At 29.5% G+C, this 26,677-nt stretch overlaps 1 protein-coding gene across 2 annotated transcripts; it reads left to right on the plus strand.

Moving 5' to 3' along the window:
* The first annotated feature begins 253 nt into the window (after positions 1-253).
* LOC124494262 (SH3 and multiple ankyrin repeat domains prosap) lies at positions 254-25,244 on the plus strand. Of its 2 annotated transcripts, none has more exons than XM_075732196.1 (11): positions 254-1,185; positions 17,869-18,317; positions 18,377-18,860; positions 18,914-19,374; positions 19,448-20,437; positions 20,504-21,364; positions 21,429-21,524; positions 21,589-22,243; positions 22,319-22,876; positions 22,943-23,181; positions 23,593-25,244. In XM_075732196.1, exons 3-11 carry the CDS (start codon positions 18,842-18,844, stop codon positions 24,937-24,939), a joined length of 5,226 nt encoding a protein of 1,741 aa, XP_075588311.1. In that variant the 5' UTR covers positions 254-1,185; positions 17,869-18,317; positions 18,377-18,841; the 3' UTR covers positions 24,940-25,244. The 2 variants fall into 2 exon arrangements, with proteins under 2 accessions (XP_075588311.1, XP_075588312.1); XM_075732197.1 differs by lacking the exon at positions 254-1,185 and adding an exon at positions 9,603-9,762.
* Positions 25,245-26,677: the final 1,433 nt, after the last annotated feature.

The raw sequence follows: 26,677 nt of genomic DNA on the forward strand, positions 1-26,677 counted from the left end.
TAATAAAAGTAAAGAATAAAATCGATTCATTCTCGATAATCATAAAATGAGATTGCGCATCTACACAAACAAACACATCCTAAACGGCCATAATAATTTTTTTTGAAAATAAGAATGTTATGGAACACAACACAATAGTATATGTTGCTGGTTGATGGTGGTGGTGGTGGTAGTAGTTCCTATCAAAAAAAAAAAAAAAAAAATTGAACGGCAAAATCTTTACTTACTTTATCCATGAGTTCCATAAACATCTATGGTTTGTTTGCTTGTGTGTGTGTGTGTGTGTTTGTTTCAGAAAATCATACTAAGTGGAACTGAATTCTTGTCAATTTTTGTAATTGTGTGTGTGTGTATGTGTGCAAGTATAAGAATTTAAAAATTTTGAAACGAATAAAAAAAATTACCAGTACACCCACCACCATCACCAGTAGTACCAAACTGTACTCATTTTTTTATTATTATTATCGAAAAGCAAAAAATTAAAACATTCATACAGTTCCGAAGTAGAGCAGTTGTGTGTGGCCGTCCAAATTCTGTAGATTTAATGTAACATTCTTGATTCTTGTGTTTGGATCTTCTTTTTGTTATTTTTTTTTTGCACTGTTATTATTATTCCGGTCAATTGGTAGTAATTGTCATCATCATCATCATCATCATCATCACTAGCATCAATATCGATCCAACACTATGCTGATAACTATATGATTCTTTCCGGAAAATGAAAGGATTGTGTTTTTTTTTGTTTTGTTTTGTTTTATCAATATGTGTTTGATTTACTATTCATGAATTCTCAATTCTTTGGTTCATCATCGAACATTGTTTGTGAGTTATTGGTGTTCAAAAAGACTTTAGACTAAAAAACAGCGAAAAAAATTTAATTTCTTTCCGTTCCAATAATCAATCAACGAGAATATTTTTTTTTTGTCTTCAAAGTTATATCACTGTGTGTGTGTATGTGTATGTGCAACTAAACAGAACGGAAATTTCCACTTACTTTTTAATCATTCATTTATAATTAGTTTCGTCGAAATAATCGATCGAAATTGTGTCACATCTTATCTTATTATTATTATTAATCATCATCATCATCAGCATCAACCAAAAAAAAATAGAATAAAATTGTATCCGTTTTGTAAACAACAACAACAAACAAACAAACAAATCTAATCAATGAAATACATTAAAGTAAGTAGATTTTTTTTTTGCTATTCCATTTCCATGAATAATTTACACATCCATATAACGGGATGAATCCCAATCCAATGAATGAATGAATGTCAGATCAATGAACATTGCGGATATTTTCCTATGATGATGTGATGAGTGAAAAAACTCTTAAATGAACAATGTTTTGTACATCGATCGAAAGATGGCGTTACTTTATTCATGATTGTATTTTTTTTTTGCAGTTTCATGTAAATCTTGATTGATACAAGAAACAAACAGAAAAAAAATTGTTCTGCTGATGAACAATTTTTATCTACACAAGTATATAATTTCAATAAATTTCTCAAATAAAAAAGAAAAAATTAATTACATACAAAGTCACATCATCTGAATGAGATCATTTGGATTTTTTTTTTTTTTTTGTAAAGATTTAATCCAATGTGTACATGAATGAATGATTGATGGAATGTATCAACTATATTATTGTGATGGGGGGGGGGAAAACCGGAATTTATCAAAAAATAATAAATTTGAACTCGTGTTTGAATTTGAAAATTTTGTGGAAATTGGCAATTTCTAAATTTATTCAAAAAAAAAAAAAAAAACAAAATTCAAATGTCGTTTGTTTAGCAGATTGATGAATTTATTTTATATTTTAAAATTTGCACATCATTAATACTTGTGTTGGTGTATGAGTGTGTGTTTTTTTTCAAAGACTTTTTGTTGCACTTTGATTATTATGTAATTAAAGAAAAACTAAAAAATGAAATGGAAACAAAAAAAAATTGCCACACTTATTATGACGATTTTTGGCAATTTAACATCAAAAAAAAGAAAAAAACAATCACCAATCACACACATAATAATAATAAACGATCATAATTGATCAAATGAACGGTGATTGAATGGCAATAAATATATTTGACATTGACCATCGTGTTCGCACAATCAAATCCGAAAAGAATCAATTCATTTAAGTGTGTGTGCGTGCGTGTGTGTGTTTGCTACACGCCATATAATTGATCAATTGGACGAAATGAAATGAAAAAAAAACGGTTGAATGCAAAAAAAAAAGATCAGATCAAAATCTTTATATGGTTTTTACTAGATTTTTTTTTACCGTAAACAGAAAAATTTGTTGTTTTTTTTTGTGCTGTTTTCATCATCATGAGATTGATTTTCTTTCCATTCAACATATGCCCACAACATTAATCAATTTAAAGAAAAAATTTGAAAACATGATTTTTTTCTGTCTTTTTTTTTTTTTTTGTTGGCTGAAACATTTGAATCATAAATGCAATAGCATTAGCAATAAATTCGGATGTCATCCATTTTTTTTCATGTTTTTTTAGGGGGGAGGGAAGGGGAGAAAAATCGATCGATTTTTTTTTCATTTTGCATGTATGGTCAATCCAGTTTTGCACAGTGCACAACAGTTTCAGATCAGTAATAATAAAATCGATTATATGACCTGGCGTTGATTGAAAATTGAAAATTTTCATTTTTTCAATTTTCGTTTACTAAATCATCATCATTCATATCGATGATATCGATGATGATGATGATGATGATTTAGTGTCTTGACATTTATCCAATGTCATATATATATTTCATGTATGTTATGTAAGCAAGGTCGTTAACAACACACACACACAATGTTTTAATAGGCTTAGATGTTGTTGTCAATTTTTATGTGAGGGAAAAAAATAAGGTCCACACACAGAAAAAAATGCAATTTTTATTTGAAAATCCAAGTTATTCAATGATGATGATGATTAGCGGCAGGATGATCTTCTTTTTTTTTTTTTTTGAATGAAAAAAAATAAAATCAAACCATTTCATTCTCAATAATTCATAACGTGTATTTCTCTCACCTGAAAAGGTGAAAATTATGTTTTTATTTTTATTTTTTTTTTCATTCATTCGTTGATCAATTCAATCGAAAATTGATCGATTCATTGATGATCATTGATTGAAAATACATGCAAAACACAACACGTATACAATTTTTGTGAAGAGAAAATAATCGTAAATCATCATTATTTTACAATACATCAATGAAATTTTGTTGACCGAACATTGAATAACAACAACAACAACAACAAAAAATCAATGTTTTGTTTGTTGATGAATGTTTGTCATATTATTACATTTACAACTATCATCAAGATTATGGCTGTGTGTGTGTGTGTGTGAAATGAAATCAGAGTTAATCACACATTTTTTTTACACTGAACCAAAATCAATGAATAGATGGCATTTCAATGATGATGATGATGATGATAATCGTCTATAGAAAGTAAATCATCGACCATTTGAGTTGAAAATCAAAAAAAAAAAATCTTATATCAATAATTGTAAAAGTGTGAAAAGAGTGTTAAAAAGATTTGAATGATGATGATGATGATGATGATGAATAAAATACAAATCAAATTGTTCAATGATCAACCACTACTACCATTATTATTATTATCATCAAATGGAATTAGTGAATTCAGTTCATTTGTACAAATGTTTTTACACATGCAATTGACCATCCTAAGCACTATATATTTCTTTATTCTTTATAGCCATAAAAATTCATTTCAATCATCATTATCAATCATTTTTTTTTTATATGGAAAATGTGTCACATTTTGATGAAAGAAAGAGAGAGAGAAAAAAAAGATTGAAATCATCATATTCAATAATGAATTAGCACAGTGAATAAATTGCAAAAAAAAAAAATTAATCCTACATTAATTCACACACATTTGTCCATTTTATCTGTTACAATTGTTGAATGAATCAGAAAAATCAAGTTCCGGTTACTCAATCGTTCGGATTGTATTTTTTGGATTTGGTTGATAAATTCGGCCCGTCTTCCAAAATCATGATCATCAAAACTGATAATAAGAATCACCGAATATAGAAACTAGAATACATTTCCAAAATAATCAAACTAGATCATTTTTATTTTTGAACATTAAAAAAAAACTCTTTTGGAACATTCATCATCATCATGATCATCTTGATGATGATGATAATAATCCTTCTCATCATCAGCTGTTAGAAATGTGGATTATGTTGAAAAAAAACTGACAAAAGAAGAAAATTTTTTTTTTTTTTTGATTTTAATTCCAAATCTTGTTAAAGATTTTTCTTTTCTTTTATTTTATTTTAATCTACTTTTTTGTTTATATTTTAAGAAAATTTTTCAATAAAACTGAGAGTGAGTGAGTGAGTGAATGAAAGAATGGAAAGAGATTAATGATGATGTTGAAATCGATTGGACGTGTCAGTGTATTTTTTTTTCCAATGATTTTATGGATCATTGGACATGTTGGTGGTCTTATGACAGTTTATGATGTTTGTGATTGCATATTTGTCATCATCGTTGTTGTTGCTGTTGTCACGACATTTTGTTTCTGTGTATATATATTATTATCCTATTCATTATGACGCTTAATTTATAATGATAATGATGATTACGTTCATTGTAAAATGTGAAGCAACAACCGAAAAAAAAATTGTCACACAATCATTGTTCCTAGATCCTGAAAAATGATTCCATAAATGACAAACACACACACACACACACAAGTACATATCCTATAGATAAATCTTTGTTGTTGTCGTGGTCGTATTTTCATTTTTTTTTCACATCAACTTCCTATTATGAATTGTTTTATTTTTTTTTTGTTCAAGAACTACAACACCACAAATGATCATTCAATTTAGCTTCAAATATATATATAAATGAATTTGAGCCACATTGAATGAAAATGAAAATCGATATTTAATATCGGTGAAAACAACGAAAAATAAAAAACAAAAAAGAAATAATTGAGAACAACAACAACAACGAAAAAATTGATTGGAAAAACTACATCGCTATTAGGCTATAAAGAGAAAAAAAAGTAGGAAAAAAACCAAACATTAATTATTATCATTACACATACACACACACACACGGACAAATTGTCGGCCTAATTATCGTTGCCGGCCTATCGTCATCATCATCATCAATGTTTTCATTTATAATCGATTTATGAAACAAACGAAAAAATTGGTAAAATCATCATCATTATGATCATCATCATCATCATCAAAGAAATATTATGTTGTCAATTTCTAGGTTGTCCGAAACTTTTTTTTTTTTGCTTTTCCCATTTTTTTTTTTGTTGATTGCCATGAAACAGAAAAGAGTTGAAATATATGTTTAAAAGTTTAAAAAATTTCAAATTGACTTAAACTTGCATACATTTGAAACAACAAGATAGACAATAAAAATTTTACCATTTGTTCTGAATATCGTTTTACCGATATTTTTTTCTTTTATTATTTGTCTTGAATTTTGTCTAAATCGAATATATTTCAAAATGTCCCAAAAAAACAAAAAAAAATGTCGAAAAATATTTTTTTTTTGTGGTCACCAACAAGAGCGAACAGCATGGTGAAAATAGAATATATATCAAAGTTGATCAACTGAAGTTTTTTAGGGAATTTTTTTTTATTTATTATCAAGAAAATTTTTGTTCTTTTTCTTCTGAAAAAGATTTCCCATTTTAAAAATAGGTGTGTTTGTTTGTTTGCTTGCCTTAAAGCTTGTTGTCATCATCATCATTGAAATTAAAAAGAAATCAACCATAACCACTTCAATCAATTTGAATCAAATTACAAAATGTAATTGTTTTATGTCCAAGAAAATTGAAAGCCGGTAAAACGCATACACACACACACACACACGCACGTGGCAAATTACATATGACATGATAGCTAGTCTTGGACCAATCTAGTTATATCATCCTTTATAAATGATAAAGCTTGTTGTGTATCATTTTCATGTTCATCATCATTATCATAATGTTTGAATCATCCGATGATTACAAATGAGCATGGATTATATATGTAATTTTTATTCAAAAAAAAAGCCAAAATCTCTCGTTGAATCGTTGCTGTTTTGTTTATTAAAGATAAACAAACCAATGATTTTATACAAACAACATCTTACCGGAAGTATGGATTGAATTCAATCAAATTTTTTCTCTCTCTCTCTCTCACTTCTACGACGATTGAAATGAGTAAATGATATTGAAGAATTGACACCTGTCTACAATGATTCCTAATCTACTATTATTATTCATCATTTGAATGCGTTTTTTTTCCTAACAACAGGAAGGAAAGAAAAATTTGAAAATCATACATTAGTTTCAATGTCCACACACACACACACACATTTACGATAAACATGTTGATGATGATCAAGATCGATAGTTTCAATTTTCATTTATTGTTCTCATACATAGCACATGAATTTTTTTTTTAAATATCTTGCTTTGAGTGAACGAATTCAATTGAATAAAGCAAAAAAAAAAAAATTTTGTCAGATACAACACATTTGATTTGATTTAATTCGATTTGATTTGAATGATAATAATAATGATTTTTGCATCATTTTCAAAAAAAAAAAAAAAAATACTAAGAAACCGTTATCATCATCATCGTCATCATAATGATGATGATGATGACGATGATTGGTCATCCATTTTTCATTTTTTTTTCAAATGAAAAATGAAAATTATATAATACATTTAAGAAAAGAAAAACTGAATGAATAAAATGAAATGTTTTCTTTTTTTTCTTGAAAATGAAATAATGTGATGATTATGGAGATGATCATTATCATCATCATCATCATCATCATAATCTGAATGTGGATAAATACAATGAAACAACAACAACAACAATGGACACACAAAAAAAATTGGTTGTCCATATTAGAGAATTGGTGGTGGTGGTGGCGGTGGTGATGGTGGTTGCCAAATTACATTAATTTTTTTTCTGATTTTTATTCAACATTATTATAATCCATCAAATCACATAAAAATGTTCGATTGTCCATCAAATTGTGTTTTTTTTTGTTGGTTAGTTTTGGTCATCAAAGTTTGGTGGTTTTTTTTCCGCACCACAATGATTGTTTCCTTATTCATTCATTCATTCATTTATTGTATTTTAGTGGCAAAAAAAAACTTTCAATTTTTTCTTTTGATTTTAGGATTGTTCCAACAAATGAAATAGAAAACAAGTTTTTTTTTGACTAAAAAAAAATAATAATATATCGGAAAAAAACATTGGAAATTGATTGTAATCTGCATTCATCATCATCATCATTATCATTGGGTTGTTCTGTACCATCATCATCATGATCATCAATTTTGAACAATATTGACCGAATAAGATTCAATTCATTCGGTTAGTTTTTTTTATTGTATGTTAACTGTTCATTGTTGTTGATCATCACAACAACAACAATTGATGATGATGATGAACTGTAAAAATTTACATTTTTTTCAATCAATCGAATTGATCGCGATCGATTCATCACTTTCATCTTTTGTACGATCAATCAATCAACAACACCGCCGATCATTTGTTCATGGTTTTTTTTTTTTTTTTTTGATTATTGTGAGGATTTGAGATTCGATTTATTTTGAATTGATAAATTCATTTATATGATGAATTTGAAAATAAAAATTATGGAAATTTATTCAGATGAATCAATTGGTTTGGTTTTTTTTTTTTTGAAATTTGTTTGTCACACGAAACATACTCATCATCATCATCATTATTCAATCAATTTGATTGATAATTGATTGATTTGATATAAAAAATTTTTGGAATATAAAAGAATTTTGTATCATTTATTGTTGTTGGCTAGTTGTTAATCGATTTATGGATAATCGATCGATTGAGTATCATTAAATTAATCTGGTTTACCTAACCAAAAAAAAAAAAAAAAAAAAAAAAGAGAAAACAAAAACAATATATAGATTTACACCTACTGAATCGATTTACATAAGAATTATTTTTTTCTCTCTTTTTGATTTGAATCACATTACAGACACACTCTCACTTGAACAACAATCAATTGACGACCATGATTCGATGATGCCTTCCTGATGGAATGTATGTATCTAAAAATGCAGTTTGTGTATGTGTGTGTCTCTTTTGAATCGATTCGTTTTTTTCTCTCACTCATCTCCTTTTGTATTTCATCCGTTGTTGCTTGTGATGGTGTTTGGTGGTTATGATGATGATGATGGTGGTCGTTCAGTTTCAAATCAATGATCAGATGGTTGATGATGGCCAATGACACAATAACGATTGACCTAGCTGATGATGGTGGTGTAAATTTTTTTTTTTGTTCTTTTATTGCATCAAAAATACAATGTTGTTAATGATATGAAGACATCATGATAGCAGATGGAATCATTTTGTGGGTATAATCTATCATTGAAAAACGAACATTTCATGAACACGAATGCATTCACATGCAACATATATACATGTGTTTATGACATTTATACCATTCCGGTTCGGTTGGTTTTGTTCATTTTTTTCCAACGGTGATAAAATCATTGAATTAAAACCATGCTACAAACAAGATAAACGAACTATTTGTATGACATACAAGTGACATGTGGTCAACAACAGTCATCGTCGAGAATCTCATTATTATAAAATCATCATTTACATTCCAATTTTTATTTCGTGTGCATGTGTGTGTGTGTGTTTCCATTTATAATGAAATGATATTCAACGGAAAAAAATTGAAAATTTTATTCGTTTGTGTTTTGTTGAAATGTTTTTTTTCTGGTCTGTCTGTTGTCATTATATTCTTATTTACCGTCTCTATTGCAAAAAAAACAAGGTCAAATCGACAATGAAAACATAGAAATTCTTCATACAACATGATTCTTTGAGGAAAAAATTTAATCAAAAAATTTATTTTATCAAAAAAAAAAATTGATTCGAATTATTGGGGTGGTTACCAACCAATAGTGTGTGTTTCGGTGTTTTCCCAAGTTTTTTTTCCAACCATTGAACTCAAATATGGTGATCAAAGCAACAAATAAAAAAAAAATTACAACAAATCGATATTTGCGAATATCCTGATTCACACACTCACACAAACCGAGAGACTGATTCACATTTCAACCAAAAAAAAAATCGATTCGGTTTATTCGAAAATCAATGACAAGATGAAAAATCAAAAACGTTTTGTCATTATCATCGATGAAATCAATCAACCGATCAATTTTGATTAATTCATTGATTGTTTTTCTATCAATTGTGGTATTTTCTGAAACTAAAAAAAAAACAACTTTGTTTGTGTTGTGTTCAGATAAACTGTAATTTTTTTTTGTTGTATTGAAAATTCGATCTGTTTTTGATATTTTCATCTTGGTTTTGGACCATTAATGATGATGATAATGATAATGTTACCGATTAAACCATCACCGCTATGCATTTAATCATCACGAGCATAAATGTCATCCAAAGTGTTTAAAAATGTCAAATTAAATAACTTTGAACATAACAATTGATGGTTTTTTTTTCGTCTGAATCGAAACGAAATTTTTTTTTTTTTTTTTTGCTTTTCAATGACACAGAAAAAATGCATGAATTTAATGCATATAAATTTCATCATCATCAATTGGTCAATATGGCCAATAATATATTGGTTTCAAATGTTGAATTACCATCATCATCATCACCATCATCATCATCATCATCACGATCGTCATCAATATCATCATTGTCTTTGTCTAGGTAAGTTTTATGAGTAAAAAACAATAACTCAGATGAATGTTTATGAATGATAAAATTATGATCAATTTGAATTTTTCGAATTATTTGTCAAAAATAAAATGTCCATTTTTTTACAAGAAAAAAAAATTTTCTATTCTACGGCATACGCGTCTAGTAGTGTAATTCAATAACAACAATTGTTGATGATGATGACGATATATAATATTAAAATGATGCCAAAATAACATAACGAGCTTCATAATAATGATTTTGATGGTTATATAATTTTTATTCAATGTTCATTTGTATATATATGAAAGCGAACAAAAAAAAATTGTAATAATAGAGCTAAATTGATTGATTGATTGATTTGATGAATTTGATACATACTCACACACACACACACACACACACAGTTCATGTTCATTTTCATTGATTGATGTTATTTCCAACTATGGCGACAAAACTATTATTGGTATAGTGTGTAGGGAGGCCAAAAAAAAACAACAACAACAACAAAAAACCGCCCAAATAAGGATGAAATTAATAATAATAATAATGAAAAAAAACCGATCCAATAATTTTGAGGGACATGGATAAATTTGTTTGTGGCGGTGGTGGTGGTGGCGGTGGCGGTGGCGGTTGTGGAAGAAAAATCGATTGGCCATCGATCTAAGTTTTTTTTTCTTAAAAATGAAAAAAATTAAATCTAACAACGAAAACTGTTTCTTGTCAAAGTTGTTGTTGTTGTTTTTTTTCTCCGTTACATTTAATCAAATGAAAGTTTTGACCAAAACAAATTTTTTTTTAATTTTTTTTTTTTGAAAAGTTCAAATGTCATTAATTTGATTCGGATGCCGGTTTTTGATACGTTTGTCTGTCTGTCTGTGTGTGTGTCTACGTGTTTTGATACTGATAAGATTTTGTTATGAATTATCAGTTTTTTTCATACACATCATTTTGATGATGTAATGATGATGAAAACTTTTTTTTTTCATTTTATTTGGTGGACAGGTGTTCATTAGTGGTGGGAATTACATATTCAAATATAAGAAAAGAAAATTGAATTACTTTTCAAATCGATATGGTGTCAATTTATGTTGCCTGTTGCATTTGCTTTTTTCCAATCTTTTCCCATTAATTTATTATATATATCGTCCACGAGTATTTTACAATCAATTTGCTTTTTTTTGGCAACTCGTCGGCAAAAAATAAGAAGGAACTTAAACCTAATCAATTATCTTGATCATGTGATAATGATGATGTTGTTTGATTAGGATGAATGAATTTTTGAATGAACAAACAAATTGATGCCGCATAGATCAATCCGGAATGAAACATTTTAATTTTTAGATTTTTTTTTCGAACACATGAATACTTTCATTCTTTCTTGCACATTTGGGAATTTGGGAGAGAACAAGAAAAAAAATTCATCATCATTAAATTTATTCTTCTTCATTTTTGTTTTGTATTGGATGAAGAAAATAAAAAATTTACTTGTGATTCATTTATAATAATATCATTTACAGGAAGCAACCATATACCATCATTATTTACCTAATCTTTTCAATCTATCTATACATGTTAGATTTTACACAAACACACACACACACACACACACACACACAAATAACAACAACGACACAATCGAGTAGATAACTATCAAATATATATATATATATATAGAAGAAAAAATATGAAAATATGAAAAACCCGTATCACTATCATCATTATCATAAAGAAATTGACAAGATGAATGAATGAATGAATGAATGAATTTCATAGGAAATGAATGAATGAATGAATGAAGAAAAATTGACAGAAAAAAAATAAAACACTTCGAGACAACAACAACAACAAAGCGGAAAAAAATGTCATTATGTAGTAAATTTTCATTTTTTTTTTGTAGACACTTTACTTTTCCGGGTGAAGAGAAATTTTTTTTTTTTTTTTGTTGTAATCAAATGGACATAATGAATCAAGTTGATCAGATGAGATATGGTAATGAAAATCATCATCATATCTTATAATAATGGATAATAATAATGTTTGAGATGGGAATTTTTTTTTTTATCAATTCATAACATGTTCTGCGGTGTGCAATGTTGTTTGTTGTCTACAATTTTTTTTCCTTGTTTACAATACATGATGATAATAAAGTTGCACACATATATCAGACTGATTTTTCATTAACATTTAAATTCATTCATTCATCTTGATGAATGAGATTTACACAAGTTTTTTTTATCTCTCTGTTTATAAATTGTAATTGAAAAACACAACGACGATTTTTTCCCTATATATTCATCACTAGGTTTTTTTTTAGAAAAAAAACTCATCGACTACATAGTAATTGTGTTGATGATTGATTGTCTTGATGATGATAAAAATGATGATCATCATCATCATTGATAAATATTGTCAACCATACCTGAACGATGATGATGATGATGATGATGATGATGATCTGTAATTGTAGTTCCAAAATTATCTATAACAATTGTTTTTGATTATAATGATGATGACCGATTATTATCATCATCAACGATAAATTTTGGATCAAAAAAAAAAATGGTTCCAAATAAATAAAAATAAACCAACATTTAATATCCATTTTCTTCACATCTTCCTTTATTCTTTATTGTTTTTATACTTCCCTTGCCTTCCCCACACCCCACCGATGGTTTGATGGTAATCGTTTTCAATCAATCTTATGTTTCACATTTCGGTAGCATTTGAAAATATCATCATCATCATCACCATCGGGATACCGGATAATGAAACTAAAGATAATGTTAATGAATGATAACGAATACAAGAAAACAATCTTCTTATACTAAACTGAGTATCCAATTTTAAAAAAAAAAAAAAATTTCATTGTCAGTCAGCTAAAAAAAGAAATTCAATTCAAATGTACCTACCAGTTAGCAGCTTTAGTTCACCAAAGGAGGCCTTATACTTGAGGTTTTTTTTGAACAATCCATCCATCTTTGTCGTCATATTCTCAATCAACGAGGTTAAAAAATTCAATGAAACTCAATCACGGATTTCTAATAACAAGATTGATTTGATCATCATCATCATCATCATCTGGTTATCGATGATGTCGATGTTTGATGGAAAGATGATCATGATAATGATGATGATCATGGTCACCACCTGGTCTATTGTAATTGAAAATCCGAAATCCGAAATGATGATGATAATGATGAAAAGATATATATTTTTTTCTCATTATAAGAGGGTTTTCCTATTGTTTGAGATTGAAACACACACACACACATTTCACAACAATAATCATCATGATGATTCAATGATTGAAATTTAATTTATTGCATTGGTCATGATTTTTTTTTTTTTCTTTTTTTTTGATTGGAAATGGTCATTTGAAAAATCACCTCACACACACACACACGATTCGTAAATAAAAAAAAACCATCAATTTGATCAATCAAACTAGATTGAATTAACTCGAATCATTGTGTGTGTGTGTGTGTTTGATCAAACGAATATGATTCGTTCCTGTATTTGCATTTTTATTTTTTTTTCTTATCTTTTCACCTAGAAAATAAAAAGAAAATCATTGCATAAGTTATGAAAGAATTTGAATTCAAAATTTGTTACACATTATTATGGTAATATCTCTCTCGCTCTCTGTTGATGATGATTATTATAATAACAATGATTTATCATTTGACAAGTGATGAGCAAATTATTCAAATCCCCTGTTTTTCTTTTTTCTTTTGAATGTGGCCATGTGGTCAAAATCAAGATCATCATGAATGAAAAAAAAACAGTAAAAAAAATCTCTTGAATATTTCCATCTTTTTTCCATGTTCATCCACATATTTTATTTTGTCATTGCCAAATAATCAGATATATATGGCGTATGAAGATATCAACAAAAAACAGAACAGAACAGTACAGAGATGACAATCAAAATATGATATCTGGAAAAAAAATAATCAAAACTCTAAGATCATGTTATCTGTCTGGAGATTTTTTTTTCGCTGGAAAAAATTACTTTTTTTGTTCTTCTTTCTTATTATAATCTTATGACTATGGATCATGGTCATAAGTCTGGTGTATGTGACTGTGACTGTCTATGTATTACCGGATCAAAATCATTCAAGGAAATCAAATCAAATTGCAATTTCATACTAACAGATGTTTTTTTTTGCTTTCCTTGAAACAAAAACAATTATATGTGAACAAAAAAAAAATCCAGAACATTTTAAAAAATGAAAAATTCTTACAATGAAACAAAATCCAATATTGTGAACAGAATTCATTGAATTATGATGATGATGATGATGACCCTATGAATGTAATTGAAGAAAAAAAATTGGCAGACCAAATGAAATGGAATTTCATCAACATTAAAAAAAAATTGAACAAATTGACAGCTTTCCAACAATCCATAGATCACATTTTTTTTCCATAAAATGAATTGAACAAAAAAAAAACAAACGAAAAAAGAGCAAAAAAAAAAGTTGAAAAGATTTTTTTCTTTCAAATTTTAAATCAACTCCTCGTTTGTGTGTGTGTGTAAATATATTGCAGAAGCTTTGTCTTGTTATTTGAAATGAAAATTTATTTTTAAAGAGAAAATAATAATATTGTTCATTCATTCATCGCCCTTATGCCGCAAACAATAACGATGATCATCATTATCATCATCATCATCATCATGATCAATTGTTATCTCGTCAGCAAAAAAAAAGGAAAAAACATTAATGTTGATCTAAAAATTGTCTAAAAACAATGTTGTCCCGATAAAAATTCATTGAAAACTGGATGAATAATGAAAATTGGCTAAAATCGATTGAAATTACAAAGACTTCAAATAGAGACAATAGAGAAGAAAAAAAACTTAAACTTTAAGTATATAGACAAAATGACAATGTCATCAGTGTTTATAGTGTTGTTTTTGTTTTCTAGATCCATTCATTGTCCATGATGAACAATAATAATAATATAATTGTTGTTCAAATTATGATCATCATTATTATTATTGATTATGGGATCATCATCTAATATACTGCATTAAAGTTTATGAATACGTTTTGTATTATTACCTAAATATATTTTGAATAAAAGGTAAATGGATTGATTGATGGTTTTTCGTCGTCATCGTCGTCGTCGTCGTCTTCGTTGTTGTTTTGTTTTTGGTCAACATTTTTTTTTCGGGGTCTTTCATTTCGTTTCGGTTTAGTTCATCCGATCATCAATTTTTCATTCAAATATTCATAGAATAGAATATGAATTTTGCATATATAAATTTTCCATTGAATGAAAATGAAATAACAATGTCGGTGATGATGATGATGATGATGATGATGATACCAGTTTTTTTTCAATAATTAATCAATCATTCAATCGATTGAATTTAATCGAAAACTACCAAAAAAAATGATTCACGATTGTTTGCAAAAAAAAATATATATATGACCTCGATCTATTCTAATCATAATCTATAAATATTGTTGAAACCAACAACAACAACATCCATTTGGCACCATCTGATTTGGATCATGATACTATATATGCTGTTGTCGATTTTGATGATTTGAAATTTTATTTATTGTCTTTTGTGATCAAAATTAATGATATGATGATGAATAGTTTTTGTCTCGTTGTTTCTCTCTTTCTCTCGCTGTTTTTGTTCGATATTTTGTTGATAATATTTTTTTTTTTGCGTTATATAGAACGAATCACAAATGATTAATCCAAATATAATAACAAAGGATCTGATCACGATCTTTTTTTTCTTTTCTTTGTGTCCATTTACATTTTTCTGTTCACTATGTAACAAAGAAAATGCAATAAAAGAATCCAAATCCAATCAGATACACATTTATTTAGATCATATGCATATATGTGTTTTGTGTATTCATGAATGATACAAAAAAAACAGTCTTGTTATATAAAATTGACCAATGTAAAAGAACAAAAAAATCATCATCATCATAATTGTCTCGATCCATTTGGAACATTGACATGACAAACATGAGAAAAAAAATGAACAATGAATGGATGATGTTGTTGAAAAAAAACCATATTATTCTGAAACAGTAGCATTATCAGCACGAAAAGCTATGAAACATTTATATATATGTGAATAATGATCATTATAAAGATTTTTTTCACACGTTCTTAATGTGATGACAAATGTGAAGAAGAATCAATTTTTTGTTTATCAAACAGATTCGTAATCATATTTGCATATTATCAACAGATCAGATCTTTAATGCTAATCATCGATGTGTGTGCATGTGTGTGTGGGCGCATAAATCTGATTGAATTAATTCAATTTTTTTTCCAGCAGAAAAAAAGGCGCTGATAATAATGATAATTATATGAATGTTTCAATTAATATAAAATGAAATGGAAGCAATAAAACAAAAAAAACAAAGGAAAAATCAATCAAATCTTTTGTTTACCATCCACCAAAAAAAAGAAAGAATCCCTATGGAATTTTCATATAATCATCGTCAAGAGAACAAAACAAAACAAAAAAAAAATAGATCGAGCCTTTTGAAAGAAATTGATTCAATCCTTCAACAAACAAAACATTTTTTACGTAACTAAATGGTGTGCGTGTGTGTTTGCGTTTGTGTGTTTATGTTAATGGATTGATTTGGGAGCAAAAAAAAAAATTTACTCGTTTGAAATTATAATAATTATATATATTGATTCATTTCATAGTTTCATGGGTCAACAAAAAAAAAAAAAAAACAATGACGCCATCGGAACGAAAAATGATTCAATAATAACAATCTATTACAGGTGAATAAGGTGTGCGTCGTCATGGAAATTGCCTCGTTTCTTTATTTTTTTTCTTTATCTCTCTCTCTCATTAATTAATTTTCATTGTTATCATAAAAAAATCATAATTAAATGATTTCTGATGTGATGTCTATTTTAATATATTAATAAATGATGTTTTGATCCAAAAAAAAACATGATAATGAGAATGATTGGAATGAACAACTTGTGCCAATGATCCTATTTTTATGCACTCGTATTTACAACCGTCATATACTTAATGGAATGTGGAATTAAGATAAAAAAAAGGCTGAACACTACTGTATATATATGCAATATTGTGTTGTGTTGTGCATTTGTTTGTACGATGTGTGTGTGTAATAGAATGAAAGTACCGCATTCTATTGGGATTAATCAGCAACAGAGAAAAAAAAATTCTTATGTAGATATAGATTGATTGATTGATTGATTGATGAGTAAAAATTTTTTTCTATTAATATAAAAAAAATTGAAAAATGAATCAAAGAGCCCAAAAATGAGGCTATCAAAATTGATGATGATGATGATGATTATGTATTAGATATCGATATATATTAGTGGGTGATAACAAAAATTTTTTATTATTTGTGTGATACAAGAAAAAAAAATGAGGCGAGAAAAAAAACTAAAATAATGATTCGAATATATGACAATCAATCCCATCAGCCATAATTATCACAATGGTGATATAGACAACGACGCGACAAAATCTACCAGACGATAATTTACCATCAACCATAACAAACATACACATACATACACGCACGCAAACACGAGACGTTTTTGTTTTTATTATATTTTTTGTTGCATATATATTTATTGATCATCATTCTTCGAACTTCATCATCTTGATTTTTTTTTTTTTTTTGAATTTTGATCATTAGTTTTTGTTTTCATTTATTATTTTCTTCAAAATCAAAATGATGATAACACATGACGGCAACAAAACAAAAAAAAACAACACTTTTGTTCCATTGTATGATTGTTGTTCATTTTGGTTTTTCAACTAAAGTCAATTGTCAAAAACATCCGTTTGTTTTTGATTCTCATTTTACTTTTTTTTTGTTTTGTTTTCAATATTGTTTTCGGTTTATTTTTACACACACACACACACAACAATATTGTACTAAAATCATTCATTGTGTTTGTTCGATCAATTGATTGATTGATTGATTGATTGATTGTTGTATGCGTCATTTGAAGATTCGATCGATCGATAGACAATCATCGCCATCAATACGACCTGATAATAATAATAATAATCATAATGATTACTATACGTAAAACTAAAATTCTTATCTGTGATTCTGATCCAAACAGAGGTATATCCAAACATATACATGTGAAAACCGATACAGGATCCAACATTAGCTGCTGTATTAACACCATCATGGACAACGGCAAAAGAATTTTCATCCATACAACCAATTGATCATTCATCAGAATCATCTGATTTATTTAATTCATTAGAATATGAACCATCTAATCAACAATCGTATCAACAACATTGTTATTCTTTGAATAGCCACAACAACAACAATAATAATAATCAATCAAGTCTTCATCATCATCATCATACTGAATTGATTCGTAGTGATTCAGGAAATTCATCATTGAATACAATCGATTCAATTAGTAATCATAGTTCAAGAAGTTTTTCATCAAGTATCAATGATGGTTATTGTCCATATTATGGATCTGATATTGTATCGAATCTAGATGATGATTCACTGTTGATCAATGTATTTGTACCAGAAACACAATCAGAGGTAAATATTATATTTTTTCATGAAAAATTATAATTTCATTCTTTTTTTTCTCTGAATAGTTTGACATAACCTGTTCATATGGCCAATCAATTTCATATGTCAAAACTGTATTGATTGAACGATTATGTGGTAATAATATAAAGAACGGTCATAATATTAATAATAATAATAATAATCATCGATATCCACGATTATTACGTGATGATCAATGTCTTAACTATGGCCTATTCAGTGCACAATTGGGTTTGTTTCTTGATGAGCAGCTAACATTTAACGAATATTTTCGTAACCATCAAACCAATTCTAATAGCATCAATACCATAATCAACTATAATAATATTGACGATAATTCTCCAATATTGATCAATCATCATCATTTCAATCCTGACCAACATCATCAACCAACAACAACAACAACAACAATATCGAAACAACGATCAAACAGTAACAGTACTACAATCAAAAAGAATACAATTGTTAAATTAGAATTTCTTTACAAACAACGAGTCAAATACGGTGAAATAATGAGCACATTGCCTTTAGGTAAGAATCAATTTGGTTTTTTCTAAAAAAATAATTTGAAATTTTTTTCACAGCAAGCGCAACAAGAAAAAAACGTAAACGTTCACGTCTATTGACGGCTATTCAAAATGGTAATCTCGATAAATTGGCCAAAGCATTGGTCAACTGTGATCCAAATTTCGTTGATGAAAGCAGTGGTGAAACGCCACTTTCCATAGCATCATCATTATCAATTTCAAATAGTACAATACAGCAGCAGATTATTGTTGCTATCGTAAATGGTGGTGCTCTGCTAGATTTTCGTACCAAAGATGGCCGAACATCATTACATGTTGCTGTACAGAAATCGAATTTTATTGCATTGAAAACATTATTGGATTTAGGAGCATCACCAAACTATCCGGATACAAATGGTTTAACACCATTATATTACAGTGTTATTCATAAGGCTAATCCAAAACTCACTCAATTGTTGCTATATGAACATGCTAGCCTCGGTGTTACCGATCAACATGGATGGCAGGAAATTCATCATGTAAGAAATATATATTTTTCTAATTATTTGTTGGTAATTAATGTAATAAATTTTTTTTTTTTAAATAAATTAGGCAAGTAAACTTGGATTGGTACAACATCTTGAACAATTATTATTCTATGGCTGTGACATGAATTGTAGAATAGTTGGCAGTGGTAATACTTCATTACATGTAGCCGCAATAAATGATCAAGTTGAATGTGCTCGAATACTTTTATTACGTGGCTGTGATACCAGCATTGTGAACAATTCTCATCAAAATGCTTACCAAGTAGCTGTCATTGCCGGTAATATGTCAATGGCCGATTATATTAAAAATCATAAACAAGAAAATGTTGTACCATATCGAGATAAACCTCGTTATAATCCGGCACGTCGTCCAGCCACACATTCATCACAAGATGGGAATCAAATTACACCGAATAAATCCAAATTACTTGATGTCAATGGTGGTGGTGGTGGTGGTGGTGGAAGGTCCATATCACCATCATTATCACAATTGACAAATAATACTACAACTACATCTTCCGGTGTTTGTTGTGATGATGAAGATGATCCAAACAATCAACTAAAGCAACAACAACGTTCTGTGATGAACAATGGTAATAATATTAATAATAATGCTCAACCGGATTATGATGATAACGATGATGATGAAGATGATGATGTTGATGATGATGAACAAAATGGAAATATTATTCCAAGTAGTGAAAGTGAAGATAGTACCGTATTTACACCGGGTATGATGGTCAAAGCTATTTCGGACTATAATTCAGGCGATCCAAGTCATATGCAACTTCGTCGAAATGATCATGTATTATTATTACATAGTGATCATTCACCACCGACCATTGCTTCACAAAAACTTTTACTTGGTCGAAGATGTTTAGATGGACAGGAAGGCTATTTTCCAGCTTGTTGTGTTGAAAAAATTCGACCGATTAAAGATACGGATTCAAGTGATCGTGTTGAAGGAAGAAGAGATATGAAAATGAAAAATATGCAAGCAGCTACGTTACCAACACGTGGACGAAGAGGAGCACGAAAAAGCTATTTAGACAAGGTGAATATCATTGATGAAAAATCTTTGAATAAAATTATCATTTAATTTTATTTTCGATTTTCATAGAGTACAACTCGTCAATACCAGGATCGCACGGTTATTTTACAACGTGGTAGTAAAGGATTTGGATTTGTGTTGCGTGGTGCCAAAGATTCATCGCCAGTTTTGACCAAACAATTAATGCAACAGCAAGGATCAGTGCCGTTGATAGGTTTACAATATTTTGATGAGATCGAAGTGGGTGGTGTTGCCGATGCTGCCGGATTGAAAAGAGGTGATTTTCTTCTGGCCGTCAATGATGTTGATGTTCGTCATATGTCACATGAAAATGTCGTCCAATTAATTCGACAATCTGGAGATAAAGTAACGATGACCATTGCCACACCGGTGCCAAAACAACTTGTTTCAATTTTGAAAAAGAAAGGAACAACAGGTCAAACGAATAATAAAAGTCTTAACAAACAACAACAACAATTATCAGTAGCTGATTCAAAACAAACAAATGGGGTGATGCCACCACCTCCTCCTCCTACATCGGATACGATGCCTTCTAGTCAATCACAAATTCAAATGTCGCAATCAGTTTATGCATCATTCAATAGTAATAATCGTGGGACGAAAGCTCCACCACCTGCACCACCAAAACGTGATCCATCAACTACATTATCGAATACATCGTCAAGGGCTCGGGCACGTTCATTGGTGGTAGCATCTGAAGTTCGTACGGCTCATAACCAAGCCCTTATATTGTTGAATGAATGCAAAACGGCCGTTGATGATCAGCCTAATGAAGCAAAAAAACATACATCGCCCACCAGTACTGGTGAATCAATTTCCGATAGATCTCGTTCGATGCGTCGAATTTCATCCTATGAAGCTACTGAATACAGCATTAATAAGGATCCCGAAATTGCTAACAAGTCAAAAGTAATTATTATTCAAATAATTTTTTGTTGAGAGGAAAATTCAAATGAAACTTTATATTTTCTAGGAGGAAACAAATAACAATAATGAGAAAGATGCAGAAATTCACAAACGGGATTCATGTACAATGTCGCCACCGGCATCACCGCCAAATCACTCGATTGTAATTAAATTTTAATTTGATTTAATTACATCTAGATTAAATTAAATTCATAATTGTTTTTTAGGTTGATGTTACACTGGTCAAAGGGCCAACTCGAAAGGACAATAACGAACATCAGCAGCAGCAGCAGCAACAACAACAACAACAGCAAAGATCGTTGTCAAGTTTTCAGCCAGCTACTAGCAAACAAAACAATGAATCGAATATTAGGCCTCAGATTCCTGATCCTGATTATTCGAGTGATGAAGATGAAAAAAAGAATAAGAAAAAAGATGCTTCCAATCTAACGGATTCTACTTCAAAGAAATCGGATAAAATTAAATTGATGACCAAAGCAACTGTGGTATTGAAATCAACTAGTCCATGTCCACCTGAAACTGATGTTCAGTTCATAGAACGTAAAGCATCTGAATCATTTAAAAATGGAGTGATTGGATCGAAAAATATTTTCGATGAATTAAAAGAACAAAGTGCCAAGATAACATCAGCGGCTAGACTTCGTTTCTCTACAACCGAAAACGATGGAACCGTTGTAGATAGCCAAGTTTCTACAAAAGCTCCAAACAATGTTAAAAAGAATGTTGCTGAATTCGAAAAACGTTTGAATGGTACAAATATTTTAAAAGATCAAATTGATAGTCAACAATTACGTATGTCCAAATCATGTATGGAAGAATTTGTACCACAACAATCAGCTATACTGTCCACGTTGAAAAAAGGTATGATTGATTCATTTTTTCTTTTAGTTTATTTTATTCATGTCATGTTATCATTTGTTGTTCATTCATCAAAAGAAATAATTACCAAGCCTAATTTGCGGCAAAAACAACCGTGTGATCAATCAACTGATTTTCGTCGTAATTCTGCAATTATATCGGCTATGGCGGAAAAAGTAGCTGCTGTCAATCAATTGGTTGCCGAACAGCAGCAACAACAACAGCAATCTGGTTCAAAATCATTGAATTCATCGCCAATACCAGCTACTTTGGGAAAGATTCCAGGTCAAGTTATTGCCGGTTCAACGGTTGTCGTACAGAAACCTATTGCCATTTTACCTGGTGGTTCATCTGGAACACTCACTCGTAGATGTGTAACTGTTTGTGAGGATCCGATCAAAGCTATTCATCTTCAACAACAGCATCAACAACTTCGATCTCAATTAGCAGCAACTTCTATGATGACCGCCGGTGGTACATTGACCAAAACCAAACCAACACATTCCTCATCTTTAGCTGAACCGACAACATCATCAATATTAAAACAATCATCATCAAAATCTCAACAACAGCAACAACAAATACGATCCATAAATCAACAATATCATTCTGGAACAACACCAACCAGTTCAATTGGTAGGCTTAAATTGATTCCATTATTATTCGAAATTGATAACAAAATATTTTTATTATCCATATTAGATGTTGTACCACCTCCACCAGAATTTGCTGCTGCATCTGTAGCAGCTATTCCATTACAGCAACAAACAATTCCATCAACAAATCGACAAATATCAATTCAACAACAACAACAACCAATGACGGCAAATCAAAAAATTTACTTACAACGACAATTACTACAATCACAACAATCGACAACACCACCTATTACTATACAACAATCCGGTTCATCATCTCAGGTTCATCAACATTCATCACAGGTTAGAATGAAAACTATATTGAAAAAACAACAATCTAGTGACAATAAAAATTATTCGACAATCGGAAATTCTGAACGAAAAACGATCGTCAAATATGTTCTTTGATTTTGATTATTTTATTTATTATTGTTTTTTTTTTGCATCTTGTCCATTTTGTGTTATTTTGTTTTTTGCCTTATTTTTTTTCTTTTGTTCAATTATTCTATTATTTTTGGTTTTTTTCTTTCTTGTTATAAAATTTTTGATTTGTTTTTTTCGCCTCGTTCCTATTTATATGAATGTGTAATGAATAAAAACCATCATTCCATAAGCATTGAATAGAATTTGTGCATGAATAATTTAATTAATTGGATGCTATTAACTTATTATCTGATAATAATTTTATTGTTGATTTTACTTTCACATAATCAGTTGATATCAGGCGAAACGATGCCACATCCACCACATTATAGCCATCAGGCAACCCATTATCAATTACATCATAATCATCCGGCACAAACATCAACGATAGGTCATGGCCATCAATTATCATCATCAGCACCGACAACAAATACTGAAGCTCATACATTAATGGCAATGCGACAATCGATTTTAGCCGCTCCACAACAACAACAGCAGCAGCAGCAGCAGCCATTAACATCAACATCGACTTCGAATTATGATTATCTGGTTCAACAACATCAAAGGGCTACAAATCCATTGGTCAGCCATCATCATCATCATCAATTGCCACAATCATCTAATACTAGTCAATCACAATATAGTCAACAACAGCAACAAAATCAATTACTTCTTCAACAACGGGCATTAGCGGTAGCCAATGCAAAATTATATCAACAACAACAACAACAGCAGCAGCAGCAGCAGCAGCAGCAGCAACAACAACAACAATTAAGATCTGGTGGTGGCCAATACAATACATTGGCTAGTAGTAAACCACAACAGATTCAATATTATTTGGCTCAACAACAATCTCAACATCCTCAACACCAACATCATCATCATCCAACTGGTACATCATCAACATCGGCCCAACAACAACCGCAATATTTCGCAACACTAGGACGACATCAACATGCACAAATACAGCAACAATATCTGAATTCATTGACCAGCCAACAACAGCAAATGCAACAACAACAATTTGCCACACTTACCCGTCATCATCAACAACAGCTTCTTCAGCAGCATCACCAACAACAACAACAGCCTTCGACATTACAACAACAACAACAGCAACAGAATTTACTTAATTATTCACAATTAGTTCAACGACAACAGCAACAAGTTGCAGCAGGTAATACTTCGTCAACCGGTACGGGTCGAATAATACAAACTTCAGCCGGAACTGTTGGATCATCATCATCGGCAACTTTAACCAGACAAACACCAATAAGTACAACACAAGTTCCAATTGGTAAAGTTGTATATACAACCACCGGAAGCGGTCAGCCAACAACAGCTCTGCAACATCAATATCAATATCATCAGCCAACCTTACAACAACAACAACAGCCACAACAGCAACAATTAGCATATGCAAGAAAATCGGTAGTTGAATGGACAATGGATGATGTTCAAGAATGGTTACAAAGAATTGGTATGGCTGAACATCGATTAAAATTTGAATCATTTAATGGTGCCAAAATGTTACGTTTGGATAATAATTCATTAGCCAATATTGGTGTACGGCAACAACAGCATCGTATCTATATATTGGAAAAATTGAAACAACAAATATGGCAGAATCATCAATGATATTTTTTTTTTTTCATTGATTTTGTTTTGTTTCATCATTTCTTACATTATTCATTTTTTTCCCATATATAATACTCGTATGTTGTCATATAATCATTGTCATAGTCAATGTTCTTTTTTTTGCCGGAAAAAAAATCTAGTCATTTTTTCCCAGAATCTAAAATTTTCATTACAAATTCTTTTCTCTCATGTTTACTATAAATTCCGACACCGAAACAACACACACACACACACACACACATATACACCGATAAACAAAAGTCCACACACTAATATGAATCGTGATTAAATTGATTATAATTGAATGATGATTATTTTCACTACTCACAAACAACCAACCAACCAACCACCACCACATACCATTTTACATAAATACCAACTATTGTCTTTGTCTTTGATTATGATTCATCATTTACAATCATAATGGATGATGATCCATTGATGATCAATTTGCTCAGATTTTTTTTCCAGTTTTTTTTCTAATTCTATTATTCAAAAAAAAGAAGTTCTCTCTTCTTCTTTCTCTAATCTTCTTCATATTCTCTCATTTTTTTTCACACTATCTCTATATACTAAACTTGATTATTATAATGAATCATTGAATGGAAATATCTTAGAAATTGATTGATTCATTTGATTCAAATTCATTGTTGTTTTAATCATCAACTAATCATTTGCAATCAGAAAATAAAATGAATCGATAAAATTTGAACGGAAAAAAAATTGATCTTGATATTTGTGTCTTTTTTTCTTTGTATGGTAAATGTAGTTCTCTTTTTTTTCTCTCACATTTTTTTTCCAGGTCGAATCTGGTGAAATCTGAGATGATGATGATGATGATGATGAAAAATTATGACAATATTTTTCGTGCTTGAATTCACCGTTTAAATATGTTGTGCTGCCGTTGGTTGGCTTGTAGTATTTGGCCATCCAACCAAGATAATAGATTTGGCTTAAATAATAAATTGGTGGCAACAATGTCTTGGTAAAACATATATATATATTACACAATTGTACATAGGAAAAATAGTCATCCTTATTATACTTGTTTTTTTTCGGAAAAAAAATGTCGATAGAGAGCTTTGGAGATGGTCATAATGGCATCAAAAAACAAAGATGGTTGACATATGTTGATATATCATGTCAGTATAGTTTAGTTTTGAACATCCATTTTTACGATGAATTCAATGAAAAATTCATGCAACAAAAAATCATCATCAATTTCATTAATTACAGTGATGGTAATAATATCGATGATAATCAGTCAACTTTTCAATCATCAATCTGATGCATTTATCACAAGATTTAATCGTGATCACAAAATTTATTAGTAAGTAATTGTTTAAATGATTGATGATGATTTATATTTCTTGAAATTATAATTTTAAGAAATGATAAAAAAAAAAAATTTTTTTTTTTTTAGTAAAGCTGGCGGTGGATATCCAGTTATTGGTCTAAACTATTGGAAACAACGAATGTAAATAAATTCATGCTTGTTTGAATTTTTGATTATTTAAAAATACCAACCCCCCATAGAAAATGGATCATGACTGGAACATTTGATCAGAGCATAAAATCGATGAATAATAATAAAAAATCTAAATCCTAAGGAATTTCTTTTTCGATGCTGTCCATCTGGAAGAAAAAAAAATTTGTCACAAATGCACAATTTCAATTATTATTTCGAATTATTCACAATGAATCAATCAATCAATTTATTGATTGATTGATATTTGTG

The sequence above is a fragment of the Dermatophagoides farinae genome, chromosome 6 (genome assembly GCF_024713945.1).
Source record: "Dermatophagoides farinae isolate YC_2012a chromosome 6, ASM2471394v1, whole genome shotgun sequence".
In the NCBI taxonomy this organism is placed as follows: Eukaryota; Metazoa; Arthropoda; class Arachnida; order Sarcoptiformes; family Pyroglyphidae; genus Dermatophagoides; species Dermatophagoides farinae.

Excerpts from the sequence above, each read along its gene's own strand:
- LOC124494262 (XM_075732196.1), top strand. Across the intron at positions 19,375-19,447 it reads GATGGCAGGAAATTCATCAT|GCAAGTAAACTTGGATTGGT; the intron begins GTAAGAAATATA and ends TAAATAAATTAG. Across the intron at positions 22,877-22,942 it reads AACACCAACCAGTTCAATTG|ATGTTGTACCACCTCCACCA; the intron begins GTAGGCTTAAAT and ends TATCCATATTAG.